This window comes from Columba livia, chromosome 17 (assembly GCF_036013475.1).
Source record: "Columba livia isolate bColLiv1 breed racing homer chromosome 17, bColLiv1.pat.W.v2, whole genome shotgun sequence".
NCBI classification, from domain to species: Eukaryota; Metazoa; Chordata; class Aves; order Columbiformes; family Columbidae; genus Columba; species Columba livia.
This window is the reverse complement of record NC_088618.1, coordinates 4,124,847-4,138,992: the sequence shown is the minus strand read 5'-3', so window position 1 is coordinate 4,138,992 and position 14,146 is coordinate 4,124,847. Positions and strand designations below refer to the sequence as shown.

The window sequence follows — 14,146 nt, the reverse complement described above, 5'->3', positions numbered from 1 at the left end:
CTCCACACTTAATACTATCAAGCCGTAACCTTCCGTGTGACCCGGCACTCTGAATTTGTCCCCAACTACATGACTCACACCTTGAGTAAGGGAGGAGAAATGAGGACATTTGGAAGTTGAGTCAAAGTAATCAAACTGCAGGGCTGGGGTTTGTCCTTTTGATATGCTGAAAGTGTAACTTGTCCCAAGGACGTGCCAGTCCAGACATGAGTTAAGAAAAGGAATTTACCTATCTGTTGCTGAATTCTGTGTTAATCAATACAGTTTCTGAAGTGACTGCACAAGATCATCACCAAGTTCTATTTAAGCTGATTTTCTTTCTATTAAATGTTGTGCTGTGCTTAAGATGTTATCGATGTATAAACAACTTAAAGCCCTGGGCAAGTTGTACAAAAATCAACCTTAAACCAGCTTAAAATCTGGGCTCTTCCTAAGTGAATGTCAAAAACTCATGTTCAAGAGAGAGAGAGACCACGCACTGACCAGACTTGATCCCTTTGCCTAATTCAGCCTCAGTTCATAAAGTACAATTTTAACCCTTTAGAACAATTATTTATCTAATAATGGAACTAACTACTCAGTACTGGAGATAAATATTTATTACTTCTATTTGGCTTTGCCTCTTTTGCAAGTCATTAGATCTTTTTCAAGCATTCCTTGTGCGTAAATGAGATAGATCTATAGGTGGGGAACTTTTACATATACTAATGCTAGCCTATGTATTTATAACACACACACATAAGAATAAAAATTGTTTATTAAAATAATTACGAGGTTATATAGCCCACTCTTCATTATAAATATTAGTTATCTTACAGATAAAACATCAAGTAGGTTTGTGTAGGGGTGGATTTTTTTTCAGTTTTAACACAAGGTATTTTCATCCCATTGCTGAACACACATTTTTTACTCATCCACATGATCTTGAAAGTATTCATCCACAAGAGCAGATTTGTCTTCTTCACATTCCTGTGAAAAACAAACCAAAAAAGATAAAACCTGACTTTTCTCTAGAGGCTGTTGTACATTGTCTGTTCTGTGAGGTTTTATTTCAGAACCCATAACGGGAACAATGTCTAATATGGTTCCATGAAACGTGGCAAAACCTTCTGAAAAGTAATGTGTTTCTAGAGCTACTGAAATTATCTAGATCAAAATCTAGACCCAGGTATTCTGCATACTTGAAGACTACAAAATGGAATAAAAGCACTGGACTTGTTCCTCAGGATTTATGAGCTGAATAAGAGAACAGATTTTAACACAGCAGTTTTCTCTCCTGTATTTTACACAACAGAATTTATTCCTGATCTCTATCTCATATACAACACGTAGCTTCAAAACAGGAATTATCAGGGGAGTCTGAACACTCATGTAGGAAGAAATCTTAGTGATGTTAGTGGTGCTTTGAAGTTTAAAATTCCATTGGTTTGAAAACCAAAGCATTACTTTTAAACACAACCATTTGATCAGTCTGCATATGCGAGACTAATATCATTCAATATAAAGAATTCTTTCATATAAAGGATTTTGCTGTTGTAAATGAATTCGATATAAGCACTGTCACTATGACTACACATGGCTTATTTTGAGCCATACTAAACCAATAATTTATTAGCAAGGCAAAGAACACATTTACATTACAACTTCTATTATGGATCCTTTTAAATTGTTCATCTTATCACCAGAAGTACCTCACCTTTGGTTCTTTAAATTCAAGATCTTCTCCATACTGAATGGTAAAGTCTATGTGCTGCAGAACTATGTTTATACTTTCCTCATCAGAGCGATCAAAAGGTAGAAATCGAACCATACCATAGTCATCAATCTGGAGAAAGGATTCAAAAGATATTAGTAAGAAAATGCAGTAAGTTAGTTCTCAACGACAACATTTTCCAAAATTGCTAATAGAACGGGATTCATGGAAAATATATTGGCTACAATCCCAATGTTACTATCAAGAATCTTATGCTAATCTTAAAATAAAAAACTGAGTTAAAATAAGCAAAATTAAAATGCTCAGGAGCCTAAGAATCTTCTAGATCCTGGCTTTGCTAACAAGTCTGGTAGGTAGACTGGTAGATAGTCTGGTAGTTTTGGGGCAAGGGGGTGCAGGAGAATTATTATAGTACATACAGTATCTCTAACAACAATGAAGTCAGGAACGGCACAGGATCATTTATAAATACAGGACTGAATTTAAGGGTACCAGTTAAAAAGCAATATACCTACCAATCCACATATGGATTTGGTCAGTTTCTTAAACATTTTGCTTTTCAATATATTTGTAGAATCTTCAATCATAGAATACATATCTGGATCTAGGTACCTGGGAGAAACAAAGTCATCATTAATATCAAAAGAATCCTTGGCCACAGAGCAAATGAGTCGCTGTGTTTTTATACGGCTACCAAAATGGTCTAGCATAACGGTAATTTGCATAATGATAATTATTTACAGAAAAATGCAGGAATATGTACAAACATGGAGTTAGCCTTTTGATTCTGACTAAGTTGTAAGCATCCTATCCAGACATTTAAGGACTATGCTTGATATAGAACAAATCCATCTTCCCCCATTCAAACCCAGTATATTTTAATTGTGGGAAAAAGTAGATTGAATTTTGACTGAAGTTTACCTCAAGATATTACACTACAGAGTAAGTAATTTTTTTGGAGCTTACTTTTCTATTTCCTTCTTGGCTTTCTTGCTCAGCAAATCCATTTTAGTCATGATGTTAATCTGCGGAATCTCTAAAGATATCATTGCACTGAGAGCTGCCAGAATTCCAGAGATAAACTTCAGGAATATTAAAAAAATGATGTAGTTAAGTACAGAAATCACAATACAAACATGCAGCACACTCTCCCACAGACCCAATCTAGCAAATACACGAAACGTGGGCAGGAGGCTGAGTGGGGAGCCCTTATCTCTGTTGGAAAAGGGAGGTGTGGAGCTTCCCATGCACCCTCTTATTTCCAGAGCCTCGAATCTGGATCTGCCACCAAAAAGGCCATTACAGAACTCAAAGCCCACCTCAGGATTCTGACAGCTAGATGGGGAAGGTGGCCGGGTCTCTCCAGATCAGAGAAACCTCTTGTAGAATCACAGAATTTAGGTTGGAAGGAACTTTTAGAGGTTATTGGGTTCATACAACTGCTCAGACCAGACTGCCCAGGGGTTTTGCCCAGTCAAGTTTTGAATAACTCCACAGATGTGCACTACGTGATCTCTGTGCCCCATTCCAGCCTGACCGCTCTCGCCATGCAGCTTTTCTTCACACCTAACTGGAATCTTCTTTGCTGCAACCTGTGTCTGAGGCAGCTGAAGGCAGCAATCGGATCTCCCCCCGGCTAAACAAACCCAGCCCCCTACATCGCTCAGATTTCTTGCCCTTTATCAACATGAACTTTTACAACAGATTTCAAACAGGTACCTTAAAAGATTCCACCATAAACTGAGAATCCACAAGGAAAACACCACAGACGCGGAATTCCCACTGCTGAAGCTGCTCCACCAGCTGCTTCATCACGGGCAGATGTGTGTAGAGTTCGATCTGACCTGGGGCGGACGCAGGATATTAGTGTGCAAAATGGGACACTAACGGGAACAGTTCATGGTTATCAGTTATATAAACAGAGGCATTGCACTTAATATGGATAAAAGCTGATGAAGAAAGCACCTTTCTTTTCCGACAACTCGGACTGTGTTTGGATGAACTTACACTGGAAAAGAAATAAAAGGGCTTTTTCCTCCGTGGATCTCCAGTTAGTGTTAGTTCGCAGTTGCCACAGCATTCCTGCAGCGTAAGGAGCCACTGAAGGAGGAACGTTGTTTTACAAAACTGGGCACCTGGTGCCTGACCCCAGCAGGGGGGAAGGACCGACAGACGTCAGATATGAATCTTCAATGTAAAACATAAGTTTCTTCAAGCTAATCCCAGAACGCAAGCCAATTACTGTATTGAAAAAGTTAAGCTAAGGAGAAGGGCAACCAAAGAGCCAGGAATCTGTATTTTAAATAAATCAATAAGGGAAGAGGGCTGTTAGAATTAGATGAATGAGACAGGTGAATGAGGCAAACGTTGGGTAAGTCTGTAAACCCTGCAGTACCCAACCAGTGGGAAACAGAGGAGGGAATTTGCATCCAGGATTTGAGGGGGGATATAAGCAGGGGCTTTTTGCCCTATTCTGTGAGCCTACCTTTAGGTACAGCACTCGGTCTTGCAAAATCGTTAGTAAAATATGCTTTGCTGAGAGATTCTGCCTGGGCCTATTATACTGGCAAGATGATTGTTTCCTACAGTATGACGCAATTGGCAGTCAGTGCTGTCACCCAGGTTATCCTGGGACCACGCTGGCTTCTTAAATATCTGAAATTAACCCTGGCAACTGTTAGTGATGCAAAAACCAGCGCGCATGGCTACAAGCAACAAACAAGTTACTGTAAATTTGTACTGTGTTTGAAGAAGGACACGAAAACATTGAGGCTTGTTTACCTGGGCAATCAAACAATATATAGTCATCCTCCACGTGCCCCAGGCTTTCCTCCAGCCAGTTAAAGTTATTGGCAAAATATTCCATGCAAAACACCAACCCGCCGTTGGGCCCGAACCTCAGGGATTCGTCTTCCATGACGTCATCCACCTCGATCAACTCCCGGATGTCTGGAACGACACGCGCGGCGGGCGGGGTGAGCTCGGGCGCCGCCGGGGCCGCCGCGGGGTCCCGGTTCGCCGCTCACCTGCCATCACGGGGTAGCTGAACAGTTCGGCCGCCGGGTCCAGGTTCACCACCTGCACGGCGCGGCCCAGCGCCTCGCAGTGCTGCACCATGGTGGCGCAGTACGTGCTCTGCAAGACACCAACGAGCCGTCAGCGGCCGCCCGCGCCCCCGCCGCCCGTCCCCCACCCGCGCAGCCTCACCGCACCTTCCCGCTGCCCGCCGGGCCCATCACCAGCTGCGCGTACCGGGGCATGGCGGCGGGCGGCCGCGCAACGGCCGAGCGGAGGCAACTGGCCGCTCCGCCGCCCCGTAGCTCCCCCGGTCACGTGCCGCGGGCAGCCTATAGTGCACACCCCCTCACTACGGAGCGCCGGCGGGTTCAAATCGCGTCGCGGCCACGCCCCTCTCCGTCACGCCGCGCGGGGCTCTCGCGAGAGTTCGGGCACACGTGCTGCGGTGTGCGGAGCCGCTGGAGGAGGGAGCGGGAGGAGCCGCCGCGGCCTGAGGGGCCTCCCCGGTACCGCCGCTCCGCTGCCGCCCGGCCCTCTCCGCGGGAGCCGCGCTCCGCCGCTGCCCCGGTCCAGCGGCGGGTGGCCTTGCCCAGCTCCGGCACCCTCCGTCTCCCCCGGTGCCTCCCCTCGCGGTGATCCCCGTGTCGTACCTCAGCATCCCCCCCTCAGGTACCGGGCGCCCTCCTTTTCCTCAGCTCAGCCCCCCGTGTCTGCGCTCCCCATCCCGTCCGGTGCCCAAGCACCTTCCCCCGGCCTGCCCTCGGTTCTTCCCCCGGCTCCCAGCACCTCCCTCCCCCGTTCCCATCCCCGCGGCTCCTCCACCGTCCTTTCTCTCACGGGACCCTCTGCCGCCTTTCTCTGCGGCCTCCCCGCCCCGAGCCCCCCACCCTTCATTGCCACCAGCGCCCCGAGTTCCAGACCCCCCTGCTCCCTCCATCCCGGGTGACTTGTCCATTGCAAAGCCCTTCCCTGGTGGCTCCTGTTTTCTCAGCCCCTTACCTGGAAATGTGTGAGTGTAAACCGTGATTTAGTGTTAGCGAGTTGGGTTTGCTTTGCTTGTTTTGTGGTGTTTGGGGTTTTTCTTGCCAGTGTCCCAGGATCAGATTGTAGCTCTTTAGACGCTGATTTAAATGACCCCTTTTCTTTGCTGCTACACCGGCAGTGCCCCCCATACCCCCCCAGTGCACCTTCTATTCATACACTATTTATTTAACATACTTCACATTTTTCCTAACCCTGTCTGTTCTCTAACTTTATGTGGTATTCTCGTAGATATTTCTTCATTTTTACACTGCATTTTGTGCCGCTTTGGGTTTTCCCCTTATCTACTAGAACTCCATGCTGCTTGGTATCTTTTCGCAGTCGCTTTCACGATATTTTTTCAGTGTTTATTGAGGCCTGGTTTTCCTTCTCTTGATCTCTCCTGCACTTACAGTTGTACCTGTTTTCTTTGAGATTCTTATTGGGTTGGGAAAGACGTGAATAATTTCAACGCGGAAAAGACGTGAATAATTTCAACGCAGAAAAGACGTGAATAATTTCAATGCAGAACTTAGGCCCTGATTCTTTCGTTCTGTGACCTGCAGGCTTGTGACATGGCCACAGATGTCGCTGAGCCTGTGGTCCCTGACTGCAGAGGAGACGTGAGGAGCGGTGCCAGGTCAGATGCTGACTATCCTCTTCGGGTTCTCTACTGCGGAGGCAAGTGCTGAAGGGGCAGTTGTCCACGGTTTATACGCTGCGCTGTTTGCAAGGGCAGCCCAGCAGAATGGGAGAATCGGAGGTTTTCCTTTGGTCGGCTTTTATTGAGAAGCTAGACAGGGAACTGCTGGAGAGAGTCCAGCGTAGGGCAACCAAGATGATTAACTGAGTGGAGCATCTCCCTTATGAAGAAAGGCTGAGGGAGCTGGGTCTCTTTAGTTTGGAGAAGAGGAGACTAAGGGGGGACCTCATTAATGTTTATAAATATCTAAAGGGTGAGTGCCATGAGGATGGAGCCAGGCTCTTCTCGGTGGCCAACAATGATAGGACAAGGGGTAATGGGATCAAGCTGGAGCACAAGAGGTTCCGCTTAAATTTGAGAAGAAACTTCTTCTCAGTGAGGGTGACAGACACTGGAACAGGCTGCCCAGGGGGGTTGTGGAGTCTCCTTCTCTGCAGACATTCAAAACCCACCTGGACATGTTCCTGTGCGACCTCACCTGGGTGTTCCTGCTCCATGGGGGGATTGGACTAGATGATCTTTTGAGGTCCCTTCCAATCCCAAACATACTGTGATACTGTGAGACCATGGTCAGCTTGACCCTTCTGATTGCCTTTCTGAAGTGGCTGGTGTTGTATGTTTTTATCTAAAGCATTTTTGTTGAAATTTAGGGGTCTTCCCTCTGAGAGAAAGAGGTACTAACAGCTTTCTGCGTGTAAAAGTTACTTTGGTGGGAGTAGTGCTCGGATTGTAAACTGCTGAGCAGAGAGCCAGTAAAGCCTTTAGCACAGACAAGGGCTCTGAGCATTAGTATAAGAAAAAATGAAGTTAGAATTAATAAAAGTAACTGTTGCACCGCATTTAGAATTATTACATTTGTAGTTATGTGGATTAAATTTAAAGGGCGGTAAATAGTCTTGATAGGTATGTTGTTTTCTTTGGGCTTGAACACAACTGCAGGAGATTAGGGAAGAATAATCCCTGTTGTGCAGGAAGGTCTGCACGATTGGTTTGTGTTTGTTCTGGAGCTGAGTCCCTCTCCTGGACATTGGCAGCTCTTGGAAAAAGAGAAGCTGACCAAATAACATGAACATTTATTTGGTGCATCTTTTGTCTCTGGTAGAACTGAAGGGTTTTTTAACTTTTCCCGAAGCTGTAGGGATCTCCTTCCCTTCCTTCACCGACTGGCTGCTCCTGCTGTGGTAGTTTTATCCTAATGCAGAGCATGTGAGACGGTGACTAACGAGAGAAAAATTAAAACATGCAGTGGGATCAATAAAGTAATCATTTTGAGTCGGTGTGTGGTTATAACCAGAAGTTATGATGTAAGAAGTCATCCCTAACTTTAAATACCACTTTGAATTTAACGCTAAGGCTGTAAGTGGGTAACTTATTGTTGTAATCTGTTCTTTTTTTTTCCCCCCTCTTTCTCCAGTTTGTTCGTTGCCAACAGAGGTGAGTTCATTCTGGTTTTTTTTATTGTCTGAGTTTCTTCTTTCTGTCCTATGATTCCTGACTGTGATGATTCTTTCTTACCTTTTCTGGCTTTTCTTAACCGTGGCAGTTCTGTGCTTCAGCCACTGTCACCTTTAGGATGACGGGAAGTTTCATATGTGCTAGTGTAGTATTGGTGTTCAGTCGTCTTAAGGAGAAACGACTGAGCTGAATTGCAGATTTATTCAGGTGTCTTTGTGATGTATTTTGTAGTTAATCTACTAACAACATTCATCTGCCCTTTCTTCTCTAGTACTGCGAATACATGCCTGATGTGACTAAATGCAGACAATGGTTAGAAAAGAATTTTCCAGATGAGTTTGCAAAACTTACAGTAGGTAAGAATCTTTTCTATTTTCTGATCTGTGCCCTTAGACATACTCAGAAATCATTGAACTTGTCCATTTCTCATCTCTTCCCTTTTCCTGCTGTATCAAGTGTGAAAGTTAACCATTTTCTTAGGAGTCTACCAGGATTTTGGATGCTGTGAAAATACGTTTGATAATGTCAGAAAACAATGTGTTGTTTCAGTAATAATGTTTGAGCTTTCTTAATGTTCCAGCTGCAAGCAGTCATCCATGCACTTGTTTCCCCAAAAAGTTCATTGGATTTTCTGTCTGTCCAGTCTGCTCTGGATGGCTGGAGGAAAGGTCATTAATAATAAGGAATGTGTTGATTTGCATTTGGCATTTCAGTATTAACACTACCATGAATTTCTGTCTCTCTGTGGCAATTATGTGAAGAGACTGTATTGAAATTGTAACTATCTTTTTAGCTTTTCTGGAGTCTAATTTGGACAAGTACTATAATGAAGATGTAACACATCAGTCAAGGGGCTGCTGCAATTAAGCAAAGAGTTCATGGATTTTGCAAAATATCGCTTAGTAGTAGTAGTTCCTTACTTTCTGTTCCTGGAAGGGTGCAGTTGTCTCACCACTGATTTTGTTCTTTCTTCTCCGTATTCTCTTCTGATGTATTTAAGAAAACTCGCCTAAACAGGAAACTGGGACTGGAGAAGGCCAAGGAACTGCAGGGGGAGGAGAAGAAGAAGAGAAGAAGAAGCAAAAGAGAGGCAAGGTCTAAATAGCTGACTGTGGTACTGATTTCTGAGCAGTTTGGGGCATCTCTTTCTCACCTGCTGCTGCGGACTGTGGCACGGATTCCTCTCATGTGGTTGTTACCTACACTTAGACCCTGCACAAAAGATACCAAATATCTCTCTTGCAGAGGTAGCAGAGTTGTTGTGGTGATACGTGCTGCTGGAAGAAACGGGTGGCAGCAACAGCGAGTGAAAGATGCCCTGGATTGTTTGTCTCCTTGTTCTGTCATTGCTAGTGCACTTATTTGGGGAGTAATTCTCAGTCTAAAATCAGCTGGCATGCATCCCGGAGTCCTTGTTTCTGCCCTGTTGAGCAGCAGTTTATAGGTTGCTTGCAGAGTAGAACAAAGACTGTTTTCCTTTATTAATGCCTCCTGATGCTGCTTTTGCCTTTTTTCCTTCCACACATAACAGGATTTTGTCTTATGCTTTTAAAACTATCACCTATGTCTCCATTAACAGATGTGTCTCTTCCCAGCAATACTAATGAAAAACGGTTTTAAACACCAACTTCAGAAGATATTAAATATATGAAACAATTCAAACACACTTTATCTTCTATCCTTGGAGTTCTTTCTGTTTAATTAATTAATGTACTTTCCATCATAAATCAAAATGCTGGGGTTGTTAATATGAATTTGCTTGTGGAGTGTCATTTGTGCCTGTAGTGCTTCAGAAATTATGGTTAATAGCCCAGTAAGATTCATATTTTAAGCCACATATCACTGCAGATGTTTTATTTTTGTGTCTTGGTAACCAGTTGTGTTTACCTTGTCAGTTGGCTATTTGTAGTGACAGCAGTGATTTGTGTTCTGTAGCTTGGATGCTGTTCCCAGAGATTCCAGGACGTTTTCTTTCAGTGTTAATTTATGATGTGAGGTGGTATGGTTAGCTTGCACTCTGGTTTCTGCTTCTAAAATAATAGTGTTTGAAATATTTAGGGATTTTCTCCTAGAATCTGAAGTTTCATGAAAATGTACGGTATGGTGTTAATTACAATGGCATAAAATTGGCTGTAAGGGAGATGGTGAGGAAAAACAAGCAAAAACTTGCTAAGACACTGAATAAATTTACTGAACAATTTTTAAGACAGAAATTTACTGTCTTAAATTACCGGTTACCAATTAATATTACTGTAGAGTTGAAAGTGCTGCATGTTAGAAAAAGAAGTCGTCACAAGGGGTTAGTTTGCGTGTCAGAAGTTCTTTAGCTTTTCGTGCTGAGAAGGCTCGAGAACATGAAACTGGTTACCCTGGAGTAACTTGATGAGCATGTACAAAGTTAAGTGAGATCTTAATCTGACATGAAGAATCCTAATGAGTGGAATATACTTTTTTTGCATGCTTTGCTCAGACTAATAACGGCCTGATATGTGAAATGTTCCCCCGGGTTGACCTAGAAACAGACAGTAAGAAAGAAGATGTTAGCGACGTGGAAGTTTGGCAGTGAACTACTGTAGCTGCCTTCTGTCGCAGAGCCGTGGTGGTCTCTGCAAGCTCGTATATCGATATATGGCTCATCCCAGGGTCACACGTGGGTACCTAGAACTTAACCTGCTCTTTAACGCAGCAGCCTGAGCAGACGCGTCCTCGTGGCCTCAGTGGGTGGACATGAGTCAGTTGCTTTGCCTTGGGCACAAACCCCGAGGACGTTAAACTCATGGAAAAACGTTAAAGTAACCGTTTGTTCCTAGCATTACAACCAAAAAACAATTCCTGAGAGACGGGGTTAAATGTAGACCACAGTGATTAGTGAGGAGTGGGGAAAACCCCTTGTTTTGGTAATTGTAGCAGGGTTCTGTTGTGCAAGCTGTACTTGAATGCACATTTCACATGCATATATTTTTCTTACAATATTGAGCTTTGACATGGGACCTTTCTTAATTAATAATTTAAAAAATCTGAATGCGAGACAGTGTGCAAAATAAGTTTTTGTTTACCAACACTGATGGGAAGACACGTGTCTTTGTTCATAGGCATGAAATCTGACTTTATATGCTTTTTTTCTTTGAATAAGTGTGACATCATTTAACTAATGGTGTAACCTCGCACTTTGTTTTAAAGGTGGAAGAGGTCAGATAAAACAGAAAAAGAAGACTGTACCACAGAAAGTTACAATAGCTAAAATTCCCAGAGCAAAAAAGAAATACGTCACAAGAGTATGTGGCCTTGCAACGTTTGGTGAGTTGACTTTTGTTACGTGGTTTTCTGTGGTGTTAGATGTGCCTGCCTTTAACCTCATTGTATTTCTTCTGATTGTGTTATGTTGAGTGATGTTTCCACGTGTGTGAGGTGAAAGTCCCAAGGCAATGTTAGCAGTTCCAAAGCATGCCAAAGGTACACTGACTTCCCCCAGCGATAAATCATTGAAGTCCTTATTTCCATGGCATTTGCAAACTTTGGGATGGGTTTCTGAAAGGAACACACCGAAACACTTCAGTGGAAAAACTTGTTCGATAACTACAGAAGATATTCAGGACTGGAGGGGCTTTTTAATCTGTTCTGCGTGTGCTTTTCTGGGGAGTGTGTGTAGCGTGGACCTGGGCGAACAGAGCATGTACGGGACATTCAGCGATTTTTTGCCTTAAAGAGTTTGCTGGATTTGTTGAGTAAGTTGCTTTGTATGTAAACAACAGCCAACTGAAACTGTAGCAAAGCTTTAGCTGTAAACTGCCGTTAGTTTTTCAACAGTTAACACAAGATTTTGGTTTTAAACTTGAGAAAACACTTTGATGGCAGTTACTGTACTTAAACTGTCCGTTTTCTCGTCAACAGAAATTGACCTTAAGGAAGCACAAAGGTTTTTTGCTCAGAAATTTTCCTGTGGTGCCTCAGTAACAGGAGAAGATGAAATCATCATTCAGGGGGATTTTACAGACGACATTATCGATGTCATCCAGGAGAAGTGGCCTGAGGTAATAAACCCTTTCTTCTGTCAAAACTCTAGTTTTCCACAGCAGCCTGTGACATTCCAATGATTGTGAAACAGGGTTTCATCTCTGGCAGCACAGATTGTTGTGCAGAAATAGCAGAGCAGTTGCTGCATTCCCACCTAGGAACGACTAGGTGAAGGAGTGATTAAACTTTAATGTTGCTTCTGTTGTCCAAGAAACATTAACTCCCTAAACATGCAGTGCGGTCATTGGATACTACAGGGAGAGAGGCACATCAGAGAAAGTCCAGCTGTCATATCTGTGGCTTCTTTGTGGCTCTTTCTTAATGGTGAATGCCTGAGTATTCCAGCATTGCCATCCCGGTTTTAAAAATCTCTTTAAACACTGCAAAATAAAAAATTCAAACAAAAATGAGACAACAGCTGCAAACAGAAACAAAGCCACTGTCGCTTCACAAGAAGAGATTAGCTCGTTTCGGGTTGGGTTGAGAGCTTTGGTTGTGCTGCTATAATTACAAGCGGTTACTTTGTTCTGGCGTTTCTGGTATTGGAATTCTTTCTGAAATAACTCTGTAGCGTGTCTTTATTCAGAGCCCCATGGGCTCGTCTGCATCCTGCAGGCGCATGTCACTCCTGTAGAATTAACAGCAGGGAATCTCGGGCAGTGCTGCATCCTTCTCCCGCACTTACATGCACAGTGGTGAATATGAAAACTTACTTAATATGGTGTATTTTGGCCTTTTGTTTTTTCCTAGGTGGATGATGATAGCATTGAAGATCTTGGAGAAGTCAAGAAGTGATGGTGAAAGATTACCTTTATTTAATCATATGGTTATAAACGACGTAGCCAAAGTGAGGCTTCTACATCCATTTGCTCCACAGTTAAACTGTGGAGAATCCGTATCCTTGGCGTTTTCACTGTTCTGTATAGGCTGCTTGGTTTTTTTGTTGTGATATTTGCCAAAGTTAAATTGGGGTTCTATCATGCTTATGCATGAAGTAGATTTAAATAAAATTACTGTTCCTCACTGAATACAATTTGTGTTTTCTTTACAGATACTTTGCTCTAACATTCTTACAGGAAAATAATTATTGAAGTCCTTAAATGCTTGGTTTTTTGTTTGTTGTCCTTTCTGCTGAACTTGAGTAAGGCATGTGGCGGTTGTACAGAAACTCATCCATCTCGTTTACCTGTGTAAAATCTTACAAATCAGAATGGGGCAAATATTCTAAAGGTTTCTTAACAATTAGAGGAAAGTGCATCTTGAAGTGATCAGGCAGCTGGACTAGATGATGGTTGTAAGGTGCCTTTCACCTGAACTATTGTATTCTAGTAAGTGGGAATGCTGAAGAACATGTGAATTTGTCTGAAATGTTTAGCTGATGTCCATCATTCCAAACGAGTCCTCACCCTGCTGGTTTTCTAGCTGAGACAGTGTTAGTGCTGCTTTGTATTTTGCTGCTCCATTTCATAAGATTAAATGCTCCCTGGTGGCAGAGTCCTGGAATTGACAGTCTCCTGTCACAGTGATGAGGTCAAACCCAAGGAGGTGATGTGTTCTATGCCCTGTTCTCTACCAGTAAAGCTTTTTTTTTTCTGTGATTCTGGTAAAAAGGCAGAAACATCTTTGCTAGAATCATTCATCTAAATAATGATAAACAAAGAGGATGGGGGGGCTGAGGGAGGCTAAAGTGAGGATTTTGGATTTCCAGATTCTCTATAAAAACATACAGATGTTTCAAGAAGTTAAAAAAAAATAAATAAATAATCAACATGACAGTTTTAATGAGCCTAATCTTGAAGTTAGACGGTGGATGTTAACCTTGTAATGGGTCTCTGCTACGACAAAAGGGTTATTTACAACCAAAGTAGCTGCTGTTGTTTTTCATTCCACTAAGTAAATTGTAGTAGAATTATTCACATGATACCTTTGTTGTGTGAAGCTCGGTGGAAAGCTAATTCCTTTAAGGTTTTTTGAAACCTCATCCTCCTTCTTTAATGGTTTCCTCATAGATTAAAAGAAAAAAAATCCAATTGGATCAACATGCTCTTTTTCCTGTGATTTTTGTTTGTTTATAGGCTCATGGGTTCACATGAGGATGGTGTCTCTAATGGGTATTCACAGAATCCCAGAATGTCGGGGTTGAAGGGCCCTGGAAAGCTCATGCAGTGCAATCCCCCCATGGAGCAGGAACACCCAGATGAGGTTACACAGGAAGGTGTCCA

The 14,146-nt window shown here is 43.0% G+C and overlaps 2 protein-coding genes across 5 annotated transcripts; one reads left to right on the top strand and one right to left on the bottom strand.

The window, feature by feature from the left end:
• Positions 1–739: 739 nt before the first annotated feature.
• On the bottom strand, positions 740–5,110 carry GPN3 (GPN-loop GTPase 3). Of its 2 annotated transcripts, none has more exons than XM_065032875.1 (8): positions 4,967–5,110; positions 4,741–4,849; positions 4,496–4,663; positions 3,434–3,558; positions 2,681–2,796; positions 2,230–2,326; positions 1,697–1,825; positions 740–969 (listed from the first exon to the last, which is right to left on the bottom strand). In XM_065032875.1, exons 2-8 carry the CDS (start codon positions 4,829–4,831, stop codon positions 907–909), a joined length of 789 nt encoding a protein of 262 aa, XP_064888947.1. In that variant the 5' UTR covers positions 4,832–4,849; positions 4,967–5,110; the 3' UTR covers positions 740–906. The 2 variants fall into 2 exon arrangements, with proteins under 2 accessions (XP_064888947.1, XP_064888946.1); XM_065032874.1 differs by having other exon boundaries at positions 4,927–5,094.
• On the top strand, positions 4,637–12,957 carry DENR (density regulated re-initiation and release factor). 3 transcript variants are annotated; one of them, XM_005498248.3, is made up of 8 exons: positions 4,637–4,689; positions 6,319–6,433; positions 7,870–7,889; positions 8,182–8,266; positions 8,911–9,000; positions 11,091–11,207; positions 11,802–11,941; positions 12,675–12,957. In XM_005498248.3, exons 1-8 carry the CDS (start codon positions 4,660–4,662, stop codon positions 12,717–12,719), a joined length of 642 nt encoding a protein of 213 aa, XP_005498305.2. In that variant the 5' UTR covers positions 4,637–4,659; the 3' UTR covers positions 12,720–12,957. The 3 variants fall into 3 exon arrangements, with proteins under 3 accessions (XP_005498305.2, XP_064888948.1, XP_021141623.1); XM_065032876.1 differs by lacking the exon at positions 4,637–4,689 and adding an exon at positions 5,178–5,401; XM_021285948.2 differs by lacking the exon at positions 4,637–4,689 and adding an exon at positions 5,720–5,741.
• Positions 12,958–14,146: the final 1,189 nt, after the last annotated feature.